This window comes from Antedon bifida, chromosome 8 (assembly GCF_963402885.1).
Source record: "Antedon bifida chromosome 8, ecAntBifi1.1, whole genome shotgun sequence".
Taxonomy (NCBI): Eukaryota; Metazoa; Echinodermata; class Crinoidea; order Comatulida; family Antedonidae; genus Antedon; species Antedon bifida.
Genome location: NC_136233.1, coordinates 1,390,342 through 1,409,854, shown reverse-complemented (window position 1 = coordinate 1,409,854; position 19,513 = coordinate 1,390,342). Strand labels below are relative to the sequence as shown.

Here is a 19,513-nt window from a genome sequence, read left to right as displayed (position 1 = left end):
GTCTAATAAAACACACATTAACATAATTAATAATAATAAAAAATATTGATTTTAACTCTTATTAAATTTAAATACAAAAAATAACTTACACAATCGAAATTACGAAAAGCGCATTTATATAACCTTTTATTTCCTCTGGTGACTGGAAAGCCGAAAGTTTTTTGTTGTTTCAAAATGGCTGCAAGCGTGAGAGGAATCCTGCCGGACGATACAGCTGAAATGGTTTCAGCTTGCAAAGTTCTTGTAGTTGGAGCTGGTGGAATAGGATGTGAATTATTAAAAAACTTAGTGCTTACTGGTTTCAATGATATTGTAGTCGTAAGTCAACAAGTTAACTTTTAAAAGCGCACGTAAATCTTAGGCTCCCGTTATTGTTTAGATTGATAAAGTTTGAACCCGTGCCGCGGCAAACATCGAACTGCTGCGCCTTTCTTTCACTGAATATGACCTTGGCTAGGCTAGGCCTGGCTTAGGTAGGTCTGAATTGTAATAGGTTGTTGTAGTGAAGTGCGTTTGATAAAATATTGTTGGAACTTAGGTAGGTTATCTATATTTGAATTAATAAAGAGATATATGATGTAGTATGTTGTTGCATTTCAAACAATGTTTTAAATTTATTAATAAATAATATTAATATTAAAGTATTATTATTTATTAATAATAAATACATATTTGTTTTTATACAGATTGATTTGGATACGATAGATGTCAGTAATTTAAACAGACAATTTCTTTTTCAAAAGAAACATGTGGGCCAATCAAAATCTCAGGTAGAACCAGTTGATTGTGTGCAATTTATTTTTACTGTAAAAATTGTAAACTTATACCTCTTTATTTCACCATATCATGTACAGTTATTTATACATATATAATGAATTTTTATTTTAATAATGACATTGGTATTGGTGTAATTATTCATGGTCAATTATCTATATATTATTAACTATGATTATTATTACCAATGTCATTGTTGTTTTATTTAAATACCAATTTAAAATGCCAATTTCCCAATGATTTTTAAGACCAGCATTTCTTGCTACCTAATTATTTCAGTAAAAAACAAGCACTAAATCCAGGCCTATTAAATACTTCTAAAGGTTATTCATTCAATGTCAAATTACTTTTAATTTAAACCTTCTCTCACTTCATTCTTTTCAGTTGAATAACATTGGTAAAAACAGCAGTTATACTGTAGTAATCAATAGGACATTTAAATGAATGTTGATTGAATTTGAAACTTTACATTTAAAATTAATGGATATTCACTGTTTTAATTTGAGTTGCCGAAGAAAGGGCATTAAATTCAATTTCTAAACATTAAGGCAAAACATGCTCCAGTACAAATCATTTTGAAATGGTTGCTTGATTTTTTAAAAACAACCTACCTGTACTGTATGCTTCAAAGGTTATTATCCAATGCCAAATTGATTTTATTTAACTAAACCTTCTTTTACTTAATTCTTTTCATCAACAATCTGCATGATTATTATCATTTAAATAACAATCTTGTTTTAGTTAAGTGTTAAAAGATAATAATGAAAAAGATGAACTCAAAAAGAACTGTACTGTAAAATTATTATATTATGTATTTATGTAATAAAAGTGGGATGCACCCACGTTTTTATTTTAAATGTCTTGAATAACTTAAATGTTTTATAAAAATTGTGTTTTATTTAGGTGGCTAAAGAAAGTGCTCTCAGATTCAATCCCAACGTAAAAATTGAAGCCAAACATGACAGTATTATGAAGTAAGCATTAACATGATACCAAATTGCCACTTAAGTTTAACACACCCTTTTACAAATAGATTGTTAAACATTGTAAATGTTTTTAACTCTTTTCTTTATTGTCAACTGAAATTTAACATTGTAGTATGCATATGAGTAATTTTAATCGATACTTTGGCACATAAATGTTTTTATTAATATTATTATTATTTCAACATATTTTAAAGTTGAATTTGCTAATACTGTACTGTCAAATTACTGAATTATAGTGTAATATAATTACATTAGTTAACGACCCCATGACGCTTTTTTAATTGTTATTTTTCAATTAATTATTTACAATAAACGTAATTCGTAATAATTACATTATTTTTGTTTAGCCCAGATTATTCTGTAGACTTTTTCAGACAGTTTACTCTAGTGATGAACGCCCTTGATAATAGAGGTAAGGACACATACCATTATTTTGAGAATTTTACTCTAAATCTTTAATTATTTATAATATTTTCCAAAAATAAACAATTCACCCCTTGTTAATTAAACAGCTGCTCGTAACCATGTGAACAGGATGTGTCTAGCAGCTGACATCCCATTGGTTGAAAGTGGAACCGCAGGATATTTAGGTCAGGTGACCGTTATAAAAAAAGTAAGTTATTTTAGTCAAAAGGTCATGATGTGGTTTGATCATTCTGTATAAAAAAAATTGCTGGAAAAAAACTTTATCCAATCATCTGGAAAATAGGACATTTATTATTTAACTTGTATTTTGTCTGGAATTAAAAACTGAAACTTAATCAAAGATTAAAAATTAATTAAAGATCTTAATGACCAATTAGTTTTTATATAACAGTAAATAGAAAGTGATAGTTGATATTTCTGTTTTTTTAGTCTGTCACAGAATGTTATGAATGCCAGCCAAAACCAACGCAGAAAACCTTCCCAGGATGCACTATCAGAAACACGCCCTCAGAACCTGTCCATTGCATTGTCTGGGCTAAGCATCTATATAAGTATGTTCAGTTTAATATATATCTATTTTAATTTATGCAAATTATAGTTAGATGGATCAGTGGCCTAAGTTGCCCACCAGTCAGTGTTTTTTTTTTAAAACCATGTACAAAATTTTAAAAATGCAGGACATTTAGAAAAGTATAAACTTGTGAATTGTACAGTTTATATGGGTCCACTAAGATATATTCCAGCCTTAGTAAAACAGATTGTTATACAACATTATACGGTTACTTTTCAGTCAATTATTTGGAGAGGAAGATCCTGACCAAGACGTCTCTCCTGATACCGCTGACCCGGAAGCAGCAGGGGATGCTGGGATAGCTGCCCTTGAAGGAAAATCTAATAACGTGGATGCTGGAGGAATTGCAAGGACATCTACACGAGAGTGGGCAGCATCCACAGATTATAATTCAGAGAAATTATTTAGAAAGGTAAAATATGTTTCATTACCAAATACAGTCATTACCAAATATACTGTAATCATTACCAATTATAGCCATTTCCAAAAATAATCATTACCAAAAATAATCATTACCAAATATAGCCATTTCCAAATATAGCCATTACCAAATATAGCCATTACCAAATATAGTCATTACCAAATATAGCCGTTACCAAATATAGTCGTTACCAAATATATTCATTACCAAATTATAAAATGTGTATCTTTCAGTTGTTTTATGATGACATAAAATATTTATTATCAATGGACAAGTTATGGAAAAAGAGGGCAGCACCTATACCGTTGAATTGGGACCTGTTACCACCAGAAGGTATGATACTAACTTGATATATTATATTATTACAATCCATTCTAGGCGAATTAAGATATTTTCTTTATGTCTTCTGTTTCATATGTAATTTATTATTGTTCAGTAATTCCATTTGCCTGCCATACAATTAAAAAAAGCCAACTGCGGTAATTCAATATAATACCAAAAATATAATTTTTAATAAAATAATTAAAATTTGTGGAAATAATTCATAATTTCATATTTAGTGGAGCAGACATCAATTTATTTTTGTAAAGTGGTTTCATATTTGAACTTCTATTTTTAACAGTCTTGTTAATATGTTAGGAAGTTGCTAGTTCCTGTTGCAATTCTTAGCTAACTTCATTAGGAAGATAAGTTACAACAAGATCGATATCACTAATCAATAACTTGTTGGGGAAAAATATTACTATAGGCTTTATTACTTTTTTGATTGATTGATTGATTGATTATACTTCGACTACCACCAGAGAAACAAAAAAAAACTAATAATATGTGTACTGCAGTACATTCTTTCTGCCAAATATGGACAAGAGCATAAACACACAATTTTTAATCATTAATGTATTAAGATGATACCATGAGAGAGATTGATATCAGTCAATCAATGGGTCAATAAAAGTCGTGCAAAAAAAAAGCAATTAACTAAATAAAATGTCTTGGTGAACTTATATAATGCTTGCATGTTTTTTTCCTTGCAGAGCCAAGTAGTACAACAAACAGTAATGGAGATATAAAAGATCAAAGGATATGGGATGTAAGGGAGTGCGTGGAGAAATTTACTGATAGTCTTGCCAAACTTAAGAAGCAATACAGAGATCAAGGTGACCTTGTATGGGATAAGGTAATATCATCTATTTTTTTTTTAATAAAGGGCATTGAATACACGCTAAACCGTATGCTATGGTTTCCTACACCCCTACTTTCACATCACAGAAGGCATATGAAAAAAACATTAGAAGTGTTTGGTGAATTTAGTATTGGGAGTTTGTCTTTTTAATTGTTTTACCTAGGATGATTCTGCGTCGATGGATTTTGTAACAGCAGTAGCTAACATTCGAGCTCAGATTTTTGGAATTGCCAGGAAAAGTAGATTCAAGATTAAATGTAAGTGTATTCTTAAGCTCTGTCTACACTATCAAACTTTGTGGCAAAATATATACCCATATGGATACAGTGATGTCATATCACTACCATATTTAAGCATATCACTACCATATTTGTGCACATCACAGTTTTTTTGTCAGTCTAGTTTGATAGTGTAGACAGAGCTTTACAATTGTAATAGGTGTTGCAAATTGATGATTAAAAATGTTAATGTTAATATTTTTCTTTCCATTGATTAAATAACTTACTTTAAGTAATTCTGTAATATTTGCTTAATCTTGTTTCAGCAATGGCTGGTAATATTATTCCAGCGATAGCCACAACAAATGCAGTGATAGCTGGTCTTATCATAATGGAAGCACTCAAGATTCTTTCAGGACACTTGGACACATGCAAAACTGTAGGTTATCATACCCAATGAAATTGCCCATCAGGCTAAATTTAGTCGCATATAAAACCGTAGTTATAATGCAGCACCTGACAAAAATGTAGATTTTTTTCATGCCACCTGGATACTTGCAAAAGAGTAGATTATCAATGTATTGTCTTTTAGGTATATTTAAACAAACATCCAACTGCCAGGAAAAAGCTGTTGGTACCATGTTTTCTTGATAAGCCAAATCCTAAATGTTATGTGTGCTCTTCAAAACCTGAGGTAAGTGCAGTAAATGTGATATGGTTTACATTATATGAATGTATTTGTTGTGGCTATAATCTTTGTATAGATGTTTTCACATTATCACCCTAAAGCACTAAAGATGTAGGCATACAATCTGCTCTTGGTCAAGTCCAAAATATTGTCACATCATGTAAACACCTCATAATGTGACTTAAGCTCTGTCTACACTATCAAACTTTATGTGACAAAAAAAATGTTATGTGCCTATATATGGACACGATGACATATCACTACCATATTTGGGTACATCACACTTTTTTGTTAAACTAGTTTTATAGTTTTAGATTTAAAAGCATGTTTTAATATCTCATCCTGTAATTGAAAAGTTGTCTTTTAGAAAATGAATAATGGTAATTTATTATTTGTATTGGATTTGTAGGTGACTGTACAAGTAAACTGTGCAACGTTTACTGTGAAAATGTTAGAAGAAAAGGTGATGGTTTTTTTTACATAGTTCCACTGGTGGTGGGAAAATCTATTTTAGTAATATCACTATGGTAACACCTCAATAGGCATTTACACACTTAATTTTATTTAATAGGTATTTTATTTGGTAATACTACTGTTTTTAATAGGAATATTGCACTTCTCACATGGTCAGTTAGTATTATTTTTTATTGTTGTTTATAAATACCTAAATTGCACTAATAACACTACCAAAACACACATTAAGGATGTATTACATTAAAACAGGTTGGTTGGGCTGTTAAAATGGATAACTAGTAAATAAATGTAGTTTTCCGTTATTAATTTCATCTTGTTACTGAACCAGGTCCTAAAGGCGTACCTGGGAATGGTGGCACCTGATGTTGAAGTAGACGATGGAAAAGGAACCATTTTGATTTCAAGCGATGAAGGAGAAACTGAAGGTTACAATTTATTTTAATATTATAAATCAATTTTTTAAATTTATGTAAATTTGAGGCATTTTATTTATAAAGAAAAAAGTATAAACCAAAAAAAAATCATTTGTAATACCAAATTTACAATAGAATTTATAAACCTGGAACTACCAGCGCAATCTACTAAAAGACTACAGTAATAAATATTCTGGTATAGTTATTATATTATATTTCTATAAACCAAAGAAAAATTAGAAGAAATATTCTTATCTTACAGAAAACAACGACAAGTGTTTGGCAGATTTTGCCATAAGGCATTCAAGTCGACTGAAAGCTGATGATTTCCTGCAAAATTACTCGCTTATTTTGAACATAGACCAGTGGTTAGTATATATTATTATTTTGTTGAATAAGGGAATGAGGGAAGTAAAAACCGAAAAGGGTAGAAAGGAAGCCTAAGCTTTGGATTAGAGGAGAAATGTAGAAATGGCATAGCAGAAAGAATGAATGTAATCTATAGTATTTGGTGATGGTGGTTACATAGTGCCAACATTATTCTACTGCAGTAACTTAACTTTATCCCATTTATGCAATTTTTTTTGCAAGCTATTTTAGGTATATCACAGACATTGTTGATTGTAGTGACTGCCTCATTATTGCAGAAAAAATGTATTTATACCAGTAATAAGAAATAATTTTGATTTAATCATTATGTATTTATAGAATGGAATAAACATGCAACAACATTACTTTTATTACAGTAACATATTTGATGACGATGTGGATTTTAAAGTTGTAGGTGAGAAACCTAGGCCGATTAGTGAGACTGAAGCAACAAGCAGTAAGGTGACCGAGAAAGGGGAAAGCAGCTCTCAATCTACCTCACAGTCTAGCACTGTAGTTGGTAAGACATGCATTTGTGTACACTTTAAGAGCATGGTAAATCTTCTTTAAGCTTTGTTTCCACTCGGCATGGTGTCTTAGTGGGAACAAAGCTTTATGAGGAATGCAAAATAAAATTGAAACATTTGAATTTTAATATACCGTAGCAGGGTGCCAAAAATGAATGATGGGTGAAGATGCCTATTGATTTTCAGGAAAATTGATTGGTGACATCACAACTTATTATATTAAAATCTGACTTACCTGTATCTTCCATATGAGATATTAAATAGCATGCCCTCTGCATTTTCTTAACATGGACCAAGATATCAAATATAGTTTTCCCTGATATATTTTGCCAAGTACTTCACTCAGTTTCTGATCTTATAGATGATGAAGATGACATCATGGTGGTTGTCGATGAAGGTCAAGAAACAAGTGTATCCAAGAAACGCAAACTCTCCGAGGACGACGACACAAAATCTGCCAAGAAATCAAAAGTAACATCACAAACAAGAAATGGAGATGATGACACGTTAATTATAGACCCTTGAAAACATACATAACGCTTATAACACTCTTTGAAAATAATCTGGAGCCAGAGTTTTCGGATGTCTAGTGTCTTGTATTAAATTTAATATTTTTTTATAAAAGAAAAGGTTTTGTAAGAGCAGAAATATTTTTTCTCTGATATATTTCTTTTCATCAACTATTGTTCAAAGATTGAATTAACATAAAAGAATTTTAGTATGGGTTAGAGAAGTGGAATAACACAGTATCAGACCTCTAGAGGGAGTACATCCAATTCATGCGACTGCACCTATAATCTGACCTCTTTTTTTTTCATTTCACCATAAATCCATTGTATTTTGATCAACTTTGCGCACTCAATTCTAATGTTAATTGTTCTTCCCTGCCTTTGATTCAGCACTACAGACACCCCTATTCAGAAGACACCACTTTTTTGGTCATAAAAGTGTCCTCTTAATGGAGGTTCTATACTGTAGGATATATTGTTATTGTTATTGGTACAGTAATAGTATTATTATTTATACATAATTCAAGATCTACCACCGATGTAAGGTTGAATATTGTCTGGATGATTTAACAATAATTATTGGTTTCAAATGTTTACTACCTGAATATGTCAATAACTTCTTGTATGTAATTTCTTAATAAAATTACTTTCTAAATTAAACAGTCTCTTTGTAATTATCTTTAGTATATTGTATTGTATGTTCCTTAATAAAAAACATATATGTAATTCTCTATGATGTCTAGATTCTATTGTGAAAATATCTTATTTACTCAGACTTTCACACAGAAATATTTGATTTTGATTTGAATATCTATTTGGAAAATACTGGGTATCTAGAAAACTAATATCTCGGATATATCTGAGTTTTCTAGATCTAGAAAACTCAAATATATCGAGTGGATTGAGTAAAATGCAGGTCCGAGGATATTGAAGGCGAGTGAGATGGATAGTACTATCTTTTACAAACTTCTATGGTTACAAAAAACGTTAGTTCATGCACCCAGACGTCCTCTAAACACCACCCCTAGGCATGATCTTCCCACCATTTGATATTATACAGTATAATCGAATCAACACTTAATTTATTAATTCCTAACGAATGTCAAATGTTTCGTCGGTCATGGTTTAATTCCTTTAACGGCAAGTTTAATGATTGTTAATGTTACTGTTTTATACTTTTACACTTTTTGTAATGTTTATGTATATTAATGTATCTTTTAATCATATTGCTGACAACTGACATTTCTTTGTTTTTTACGAAGACAAAGTTTCTTGTATCTTGTTAGTTTATTAAAATTATAGACACAGAAACATGAGACGCAACACGAATTTCAATTAATACGTCATTCTTAATGGTTCAAATATTTAGAAAAATACGCAACCCTCTTCCGTCATCACGAATTTAAGTTCACGCAATGAACAAAAAGATCCGGGAATGGGAAATTCCCACACCCGCAACAATGCGTTGATCAAACAGCAATGAGTTTTCATTAAATCCGGAGTGTAGTATTGATCATTTCGGAAATTCCTCTTATCAAGGGTTACGTCAGAATATACTTCAACCGTAGGCCTACGTACAATAAAATATCAGCAAGTATAAAAAGATAAATGTACGTCTAGTAGGCCTACGTTTTAGAATATTGCAGAATATTAAGTGATAAGAATACAACTGAGATAGATGGATGGCACCATCGTAGTAGGACTCATGCATGCCTACAATTATAGACAGAATTAACAATCATCTTTAGTTTTGGCTTTAAATATTTTAATTGCATAAAAAATGTTTGTGTTAGGGTTAGGGTTAACAGATAATCCGATAGATTTAAGATGTATTATTGTCTCCAAAAACATGAAAAATGAAGATTAATTTTACTAGACTTGGTAGGATATTTCGCAGTTTTAATTATGCTAATTACTTCCGTAGAAAAACAATTCTTATAAAACGTCAGGTAAATTTCTTTTTTCGATCCAATTTTTGAACAAAGTGAATAACTATTATGTGACATTAAAATGGCATATTCAACAAAAACAATTAAAACAAAATACTTTTTCAGGGGGACAATATTATCTTTAAATTATTCGTTAATTAGGACCCATCGAATATGACTCTTTATATAATATTTTTTATACCTTCTTTAGTCTCTCCACTATACTGATTTGTCAATTCTATGAATACCAAAAAGATATAATTTTATGAAGTTGTTTCTTTTATAAGTCAACACCAACAACAGTAATGCAAAATCTGTCTCCAATCGTATTTTATACTAAATCGGACTAAATACCGTTTTTTGTAGAATCTGCATACTGTGTGTGTGTTATATTGAGAATGTTTATCACATGACGTTATATCACCTGTCCGATTGGCTGTAGAGAAATACGTATGGCGCGGTGTATTCTATTTCACGACATCTTTGGAAAAAGCAGGGAGCGAACAACATCAAAAACGACCAGAAGTAAATTGTAAAATTTACTAGCAGGAAGACCCGAAATATAATTAACATCACTGAAGTTTGGATTTGCAGGCCGTACTTAAAACCATCATACAATTAAAATCCTTTGTAGATTGATGGTATAAGAGAAAACATCGTATAAAAACGCCCCATCTACATCGGGCTAGGCCAACCGTAAAGCAATAATGACGAAAGTATTCGGGCCTGCTGAGGCCATCAAATCGGTCGTTCGTGATCTAAGATCAAATAAACCCAGCTCAAGTGGGCCTAGCAAAAGGAAACGTTCAAAAACACCTAGTAATAACATTCTCAGTAAGGTGTATGGTGCCCAATACACTGGTAAAGGTGTCAAAAGCATTACTATGGTACGTCATTTTGTATAAATAAGCCTAATTTTCAAATGAAGTGAAAAAAAAAAAAATTGTATTTTTTGTTACATCATCCATGTGATGTGTCTTTTCGGCTACATTAGACTTTATATAGACCTTTATTAAAAAAGATCATACGAATACAATTATTCTGTATAGGCCTAGTATATAGATAGAAAATAAATTCTATTAAATATACCAGTTAATAACAAATTATATGACTTGTTTTTCAGATGCCAAAAGAAATTTTAAATGATTGCGACAGACGAATTGGTATAGCGATATCGGAAGACATTGCTGCCACAGTGCATGATCTGGCTACAGTTTTAGAAAATGTATTTTATAAAAAGTGTGAATCACAGTCACAACGCAACACAGATTTATGGAAAGGAATCCAGCTTTTAAAGGTGCTGCAATTGGACGTTTTTTACAATCTGTTTCCTCAGCTTATTATAATACCCTTTAAATTTCAGGCTCCTCCTTCTAACCACTTATGTTATATAAACACAAGTATATGCAATTTTAGTTAACAACAATTACTAAAATGATTGTCACACTATGTAAGTGTTATATGGGCCGTTCCCTAGATGTGTTGCTTGTAAACAAGTTACAAGTATCAGGGTTGTTTTCAATAACATGACATAAGCAAAGACTTAAACCTCAAAACTTAACCTTGTTATTGTAGATGTAGTATTGTCTTTAATAATTGAAGTTAAATGTATGTTGTTTATTCATTTAATCAATATATATATTATAGATAATTGTAATTTAGTTATACTATGGATCTGAAATACAGCGGCTGTCTCTTGAGATAGATACATTTAAAAAAAAGTTAAAATCAAAACTAACAAGCAACCATTTTTGTGCATGTAATAGTGTGTATTTTGTTCACATAGAAGTGTCCACATCTGAAAGAATCACTACTTTTTCTAACCAAAGGTGTTGTTAATTTTCTAGGATATTGTTACTTTGCTGAATGTTGAAGGTGGTCAGGTTGCATTGGGATGTTTTAAAGAAAATAAAGTTGTAAATGCAGAAATGTTTGACATGTTTGGAGGTGTACAGGTAGGTTCTAAGTATGTTACTAAAGCTCTGTCTACACTATCAAACTTTATGTGACAATATGGTAGTGATATGCTTAATTATGGTAGTGATCATGTCCATATATGGGCACATCACATTTTGTTGTCACATAAAGTTTGATAGTGTAGACAGAGCTTTAGTGTGGAATGAACAATGCTGTGTATTGTAATATTTTTCCATCTTAGTAAACTTTTGGAAGTGTCGGTGGTTCTTCAATGATCCTTGCATAAGATTAGGCAATTTGTCATCTAGTAAAACAAAAAATAAAAACAAAATTCCATTGGCACATTAGAATTATACAAAAAATATAAATGACAAAAATAAAAGCAAAGTTTAATGCAGATGCATTATTATATTTATATATTATTTTGTTACAGATTGTCGTTGAAATTTTGCTGAGAATGGAGAGTAATCCTGTTAATAAGAAGTCAAAGGGTAAGAATTAATCTGTTAATTTATTTTGACTGTAAAGCAAATGACACAGGAGATCTTGGCTTGACTCGCAAGCAAGCGATCTCATGTCTAGCGACAATAAACATTGTATCTTTTGGAGGAAACCTTCGTTCCATATGCCTATCCTGACAATAGTATAGTTTGGAAATTTTCAAGAGTTCACAGTTGTTATTTTATCCCACAGAAGCTGATTGGAGACGAAAATTAACGCACGCATGTCTGGATACGTTGCATCATATGTGTTTAACGGTATGTCTAAATAATGGTTACTAAATCGTGAAAAGTTTTATAGTGTAGACGAGGTTTTAAGTAAAAGAAAAAAAAGTTTAAAAACAACAAATCTATTTATAATTTTCAAATACAGAATGCATCAAAAGCCATGAACCTTTTGGTATTGTGTGTACTTCACAATAGAGAAGGCTTTTCTTTTGTTATGTACTTGTGAAATGAAGTTACTTTTATTTGCCTATTGGATTTTGTGCTCTTATTTATAATGCATGCATGGAATACATTATTTTTCACAACACTAAACCAATAAATGATTACTTCCTGTCTTGATTCCATCAAAAGATTCCAGATTGTTGCCTTCACTTCTCTGCCAAATCATTGCTACTTTTTTCTGTACTAAACTTACAGTGGATGCACTACTTTGCTTAGATGCATCCTTTCTTTAAAACAAACTTATTTTAAAACAATTTAAACTCAATTTTTAAATATTATTTAAAAAATAAATACATTAATTAATTAAATAATGAAATAAAAAAGAAATATATATTATACCATTGTATGCAATGTGTATGGAAATGCATAATTAATAGTTTATACTTGTATTTCTAGCTACATGTTGATGTTGCGGTACCATTGTCTAAGCAAGATGACTTGATATTTTACCTATTTTCGCTAATGGCAGAAAAGTCCTGCTTTCTACGAGCAGCAACGCTATTAGAAGATGTGCTTGGAGTGCGAAAGACTATGTTAAAACTAGAAAGTATACGTAAGTCAACTAAACCATTCTAACTATTTAAAAAAAAAAATAAAATTACTGTGTAAGAGTATAAACCCAGGCTTGAGTATAATCCCACCTCCTAATTTAGGTTAAATTTAGACAATACTTTGGTAAATACATTGTTTAATGTAATCCAGGTATAATCCCACCCTTTCGGCACATTTTCTAACCTGTACAATGTTTTGGAACTGTAAAGATAGGTCAAATCTGTCCATGGTATCAGCAATGATGCCTTTATAATGCTTTTAGTATAATTGTTTACAACCTTCATAAATGTTTGAGGTAATTGATCAATAGGTTAACCCATTTATATTTTGATCAAAATTTTCAGCAAATTTACACAAGTTAGTCGAGAGTTTTGACGAAGAACAAATGGCCAACTTCTGTCGTGTTCTGTCAATTGCAATGTCCGACCTCGACCCAGGTGATGACGGCAACACGCTCCAAGCACAAGATCAAGCTAGTCGTAAGAAAGTTGGTGTACCGATCTCAGAGACCAATCAAGGTGATTACTAATTTGATGTTTGAAATAATTTACAGATTATTATTTTTATCTTGTATGTTGGTTTTAATGATTGCTTCTTTTTTTGTACAGGTATTCTTATAGAGCTTCCTCACTTCTTGAAGAAAATAGTGCGCATAGCAGTTAAAGAAATAGGTAAGGAATCTACACACACAGTTTGAAAAACTTGATTTTCCATGTTGCCGTAAAATGCAATCATCTTGTAATATTTGATATTAATTTAATATTTACATAATTTGTTTATAATAGTTATTTTTTTTTATACTAATTGAATGAATGAATACAAAATGTTATTTATTCAGATGGGTCAATGCCGCCCTCATTGCCAGAAGTATTCAGCGAGATAGAAGGCTGGGTGACATGGTTGGACAGCTCACTAGCCTTTGACCCATTAATGGACATTGACAGTGAATTGGACGATTCTATGGTTGACCCACCACTGGACTTTCAATCGCTTGCACTACCACAATCTATTAAAAGAATGCATGAATTGGTCTACAAAGTTGAGGTGTTGTATGTGCTGTGTCTTCTATTGAGTGGCAAGCAGAGAAACAAGGTAATATATTACAAGTTCTTCTTCTTTGTCATGGTTTTCACCATGAAATAATGACCATTTCTCACTACAGTACTGTTGGTGCATCTACATAGGTAGGATAGGATAGACTCAAAGCTCCTGTGAATACTGTTCCGGCGAGCTCTTATATGGAAGCTTCAAAGTGCTGGAGAACAGAGCGGAGTAAATGATTCCTATGCTTTTCTTCCTTTCTTGGTTATTTTAGGATATTTTATAGATCATTTTTGTGTGTAAAGCGCTTAGAAACATTGGCGCTATATAAGACTATCACTATTATTATTACATACCAACTACAGGTCGTGCCTGTAGTTGGTAGTTATTCACACCTTAAAACCCTACCATTTGACCAACTCTTGTCTTTTCATAGGTTCATACTGAGGTGTCGTCACACAAGCTTATGCCTGGTTTAAATCGTTTGTTTGACCGCGTCATCTGGCGTTGTAACCTGCGTCCATTTCACCACCAATCAGGACACTTGGAGAATTGCGAGTGTAGTCCTGAAGTAGCGCTCAAGATTCAATTCTTGCGTCTTATTCACAGTTACTGTGATCATCATCAGTAAGTTCACTTCCTCTATTTTGACATTTCGAGAACCATTTCTCATCAGTACAATAATAAGTATCCGGCAGTTCTTATATACCATCTTAACAACTGTATGTAAATGTGGCAATTAGCATAATAAGGAATTTATTTGTACATGAAATTTCACTCATATATTCAGAAAATCTAAAGCATACTTTAATGTGAATATGTTTTTGCAGCAACAAATACTTGATTATGACAAGATCAGAGATCCAGGAAGTGACGAGGATATCTGTAAGTCTAGGGCTACCTGTGGCAGATGAAGTTAAAAACATAAACAAATCACTACTATGCACTGGCAAGAAAGGACTGCTGACAAAGGTCATTGAAGCCATGAAAAGGTCAACTGTAGAATCACATTTCAGGTAACTTAGATATTAGATTAGACTATTCTATTTTTGTTTTCACTTCCTGTTGCACACAAAATATAGGGTAGGTGCCTGGGTACAAATTTGCCAATTATGTTTGGAGGTCTGATTATACACTGATTGAATTATCAATTGATTTACCAGCATCTGATGTCGGAATTTAGCGTAAATTAGATGGTGGGAATAGTTATACTCAAGGATGGGATAGTGTAGCGTTTAATTTATTGTGTTTTATTGTTGGGTGTGGTTCTTTTCAGGTTTTGGTTAGGTAGAGCAGTTGAAAGCTTCTTGAGAGGCAAGACATCGGTGATAGACCAGACATTTATATTAAAGAAGAGGCTACTTGAGGTATGTTTGTTAAGCTCTTTCTACACTATCAAAGCAGTTTGACAGGAAAGTGATGTGCCCAAATATGGTAGTGGTATGACATCATCGTGTCCATATATAAGCATATCAAATTTTTTTGGTCGCATAAAGTTTGATAGTGTAGACAGAGCTTTAGATTATTAATATTAGGATCCACATTGCATTTGTACACAGGACTTGACGTCCCATTTGAAGGACGAGGAAATTAAGATGCAAGAAAGTCTTTAATCACACTTCTCCAGTTCCTTACCATTGCGTCCTCTTGTATCTATGGCAATGTCATTAATGTGATGTTTTATGTCTTTTTCAGCATCTAGTAAGTCACATGATTGACAATGATGTCAAATCCAAGGAGATTTTACAGAGCAGTTTTGATCTGCTAGCAGAATTAATGAAGTTCAACATCAAAGCATTTGAACGATTTGAGAAATGCACATCACAAGAAGGGGTAAGAAAGAAAAAATCTTTGTGAGTTTAATAACAGGCTCTATAGAATGATCTGATATTAAAAATCTTCTGGAAGCAGTGCATGCTAAAAACTAATGTAAGAGGAACTCTTTCAAATCTAAATATATAAATAAATGGGTCGGTATGATTTATGGAAACTGGATGTAATTTGCAATATGAACACATTGTTTTATTTTATACAGCTGGATAAATTTATGTCAATGGTGAACAAAAACCTAGTGGATTCCAACATGTTTATCAGGTGCCTACTTCTGACGCTAGAGAGAATCGAGCGAGAGGATGTCCATAACTTAGGTATGTAAATAACAAACTTGAGTGTATGCAAATTTAAGGCTTAAGTATTGTGAACATTTATTAATCTCCATGGATTAAGACAAAATGGAATTTCATAACTAGTATGACAATGTAGCTATTTAAAAGCTATAAATTGTAGCACGTTAAATGTTGATTTAGCATAATAGGAAACTAGTTGTAATTAGTTTCACTTGTCATTTCAGAGTTTGCCCTTACCAAGTCCCGCCTCCTAATGCATATTCATGACAGGAAGACGCGAGTTGGTTTCCTGAAGAAGTTGATTAACATAATCCATGTAGAAATTCTCACGCAGGTAAATTTATTCATAACTAAATTTGATGTTTTAATATCAACATTACATACTAAAACTTATTCCAAATGAGAGAAGTTGGGATAATTACCACTTCGAAAAACATCGAACATAATGCTTTGTTTTTGCTTCTTGAAGAAATAATTAAGCTGAACATATTTATTAAAGAATGGTGTGTTTAATGGTTATGTGTTTTATACAGGAGAATGTAAGCTGCCTGAACACCACAATCATCTTGCTGATGTTTGCTCAACGATCTGGAGAGCTATCTGTGTATCTAAAATTGCTTAGAGAAGAGGAACAGAATAACTGCCGTCCTGGCTTCATTCTACACAACTTTAGGTAGGTTTACTAATGTAAATTCATCCTCCATTGAGGCCTCGGCAGCCACATTGCAGCGCTTACTATGAGATTGAACAGAACCCGCCTAATCTTCTGAAATATGCACTAGTTGTGTAAATGGCGGCGCCCCTGCATTAACTGCACTGCGTTCGGACTTGTTTTAGATAACATGATACAACTAAACCCAATCATAATCATGATAAAATGTCATGAATTGAACAGAGCCCACCTACTATTCTGTGCATATTTATTTTGCGACGCCCCATACATTAACCTAACCATGATAAAATGGTATATGTATTATACATGTGTTCTGATTCATATTTAATTTATAGGCAACTATTGTTTTTCTGGCAAGACCACTATCTTCACAAAGACAAAGATTGCACGGCTTTGGAGAAGGTAAGCAGTAAAATATTATACTATACTCCCTCGGTATCTTTTATTGCAAATAGAAATGCCACAAACATTGTATCAACATTTTAAATTTTTGTTTTTAGAGCTCAAACATCAGTTTTTCGGTGTGGAAAGAAATGGTTTCTAGTTTAACGAGCAACGACACGACATCACCAAACACCTTAGCGTACTATTTAAAGCAAGACAACTTGTTAGATGATGACGTTGATATGGAATGAACAGGCTTTCTGATTGGATGATTGTTGACCAATGAATGATGGGATGATTGTACATCAAAGGAACCAGTAAATGAATATAATGTGCATTCAAGTTGAAAGATTTGGATTTAGGTGTTTTACAGCTTGATCCATAACTAGCTGAAATGTGCATCTAGTAATAATTGATTGCGAATTTAAAACTTTTAAATTAAATATTGACGAATCAAGTGATAGAGAATTTCCGATTGGCTATAATTAAATCTTTGGTAGGTCGTTAGGTAGAGTATTTTCAATAAAATTTCAATAGTAATGAGCGGGTTGTATCTGCTAATATTAGTAATACTGTAATTAGGAATGTATGTAATGGAATTGTATAGTTTTGCCAAAGAAATACTCGACATAACTAAATATGTATATTGCATGAATTAGCCGGTGGTGGTTAAACAATTTGTAAAAACTAAAACTATATTGCTTGTCAAAAATAATGAGTGTTGATTATTACAATATATATTTTTTTCTAAATGAAAATTTAAAAGTTTGATGTTTACCACTATGTTAAAATAACTTGATTTGTAAATTGTTTTGTAAACCTTTGCAGGCTAGTGTTTTTATTTAAATGCTACGCCTCGCTGTGACAATATTCAGTTTAATTTTTGTTTACATTTTTAATGTTTTTAATGCATATTTTTATTGATAGATTTTGACAACTCATGGATCTACCTATACATACATTTTATCTAACATTATATTTTAATGTGTTTTTATTTTAAAAGGTTTTGATTTTATTTATTGTTTCGTAAAATTAATTTTTAATGTTTCGTTTGTTGTATGTAAATTTAATTTCGTTTTCCTTTTGTAAAATATTTTTGAGTGATTACTTATTAATGTCTATTATTTTCTTCTAAATATTGATAAGTTTGTAACGATTTCTTTTTAATTAATAATGCAATACTACATGTACATAATGCTTGTTCTTCAACACACTATTGCATTAGGTACATACTATACTATCTTGAATTATAGGACTTCTGTAATTTTTATATTTTAATAAGTTGAATTGCTCAGAATTATATTTGTCTTTTACCTGCTGTTTGTGGTTAGTACAGTTAAAATATTAATACGTTTATCCTGTAATATTGTACGATGCTATAACATTCAAAATAATTTTTATTTACTTCCCGTTTATTTATTTATTACTGTTTATTTCTATTTTGTCTTCACAATATTGCAACAGATATTTTATTTTATTTATGTGAATAAAATCTGCATACATTATCTGTAAAAATGTGAGTTGTGTTTTATGTTAATGGTTTTTAAACACTCGGAAGCAGGTGAAAAAGTAAAATTGCTGGCTGGCCTGGCTGCACCGTAGTTATAATGATCCGCATGTGGATAGGCAGCCCTAGCTAATATTTTTAGAATGCATAAATATTGAAAACAAATTGTTAGTCAGATTTTACCAACCTCATGAATCGTGACCACGGTCTAATTATTTTAGTACTGGCTAGACCCTAGAATATGTTAGGCCAAGAATGTCTTTCGTATCCTAGCTTGTGCTATGCCTACGTGTAGCCTAGGCTCTACCACTCTAGTAGGTAAAGCATAGGCCTACTGGCCTTGCCAGGCTAAAGTTCAACGGAGCTATTAAACACCTACCTTCTTCTAGTTCCTCAGCAATATTAATCATATTTTTGCCCTTTAATGTTTTAATATATATTCCTTTGAAATGTCGTCTCATAAGCATAGTTTTTTCTCCTCAAATAGATAAATTAAAGATCATTTTAATGTTACAAATTTCAAATTTATTGAGCTCTCCGCCATCGCGACTACTTAAAGTACATTGGGTACTTTACATGTCGTCTGCCACAAATCTGTACACTGATTGGTCAAAAGTGTAAATTGTCTAGGCAATGTAGTGACGTAGTTACGGTAGTCACTTCCGGACGCGATCACATGACATAAATAAATGTTAGTACACACTTTACTGTATTAAAACAAAACTTTTTTCTCTCAAATATCATACATTAAAAGATAAATTCATATAAATGTCATTAATTTTATATGTATAATAGCGTTTGAAATTCATGATTCAAAAGGAGGAAAAAATGTTTTGTTTTAATGCCATATGTAGACATACTATTTGCAAACATTAT

General features: G+C 31.7%; 2 protein-coding genes across 2 annotated transcripts; both read left to right on the top strand.

Moving 5' to 3' along the window:
* Nucleotides 1-174: 174 nt before the first annotated feature.
* LOC144850772 (SUMO-activating enzyme subunit 2-like) lies at nt 175-8,238 on the top strand. The gene is made up of 17 exons (XM_078708200.1): nt 175-318; nt 687-770; nt 1,678-1,748; nt 2,108-2,172; nt 2,273-2,373; nt 2,616-2,737; nt 2,977-3,169; nt 3,412-3,511; nt 4,213-4,355; nt 4,525-4,618; nt 4,906-5,018; nt 5,172-5,273; nt 5,677-5,730; nt 6,070-6,166; nt 6,417-6,522; nt 6,901-7,043; nt 7,412-8,238. Exons 1-17 carry the CDS (start codon nt 175-177, stop codon nt 7,573-7,575), a joined length of 1,896 nt encoding a protein of 631 aa, XP_078564326.1. The 3' UTR covers nt 7,576-8,238.
* A 1,730-nt stretch (nt 8,239-9,968) lies between these two features.
* Nucleotides 9,969-18,639, top strand: LOC144850769 (short transient receptor potential channel 4-associated protein-like). Its single transcript, XM_078708197.1, has 18 exons — nt 9,969-10,374; nt 10,611-10,784; nt 11,335-11,442; nt 11,838-11,895; nt 12,098-12,162; nt 12,751-12,907; nt 13,251-13,424; nt 13,515-13,577; nt 13,745-13,998; nt 14,384-14,574; nt 14,778-14,963; nt 15,224-15,314; nt 15,643-15,780; nt 15,983-16,094; nt 16,298-16,407; nt 16,607-16,746; nt 17,082-17,148; nt 17,247-18,639. Exons 1-18 carry the CDS (start codon nt 10,195-10,197, stop codon nt 17,379-17,381), a joined length of 2,403 nt encoding a protein of 800 aa, XP_078564323.1. The 5' UTR covers nt 9,969-10,194; the 3' UTR covers nt 17,382-18,639.
* Nucleotides 18,640-19,513: the final 874 nt, after the last annotated feature.

What these genes read in the sequence shown, in the direction of transcription:
- LOC144850772 (XM_078708200.1), top strand. Translation starts at nt 175, where the DNA reads ATGGCTGCAAGCGTGAGAGGAATCCTGCCGGACGATACAGCTGAAATG. An exon ending in AAACATGACAGTATTATGAA is followed by an intron (nt 1,749 to 2,107) that starts GTAAGCATTAAC and finishes ATTTTTGTTTAG; the next exon opens with CCCAGATTATTCTGTAGACT. An exon ending in GAACGCCCTTGATAATAGAG is followed by an intron (nt 2,173 to 2,272) that starts GTAAGGACACAT and finishes TTAATTAAACAG; the next exon opens with CTGCTCGTAACCATGTGAAC.
- LOC144850769 (XM_078708197.1), top strand. Translation starts at nt 10,195, where the DNA reads ATGACGAAAGTATTCGGGCCTGCTGAGGCCATCAAATCGGTCGTTCGT. An exon ending in AAGGAATCCAGCTTTTAAAG is followed by an intron (nt 10,785 to 11,334) that starts GTGCTGCAATTG and finishes TTAATTTTCTAG; the next exon opens with GATATTGTTACTTTGCTGAA. An exon ending in AGAGGATGTCCATAACTTAG is followed by an intron (nt 16,095 to 16,297) that starts GTATGTAAATAA and finishes TTGTCATTTCAG; the next exon opens with AGTTTGCCCTTACCAAGTCC.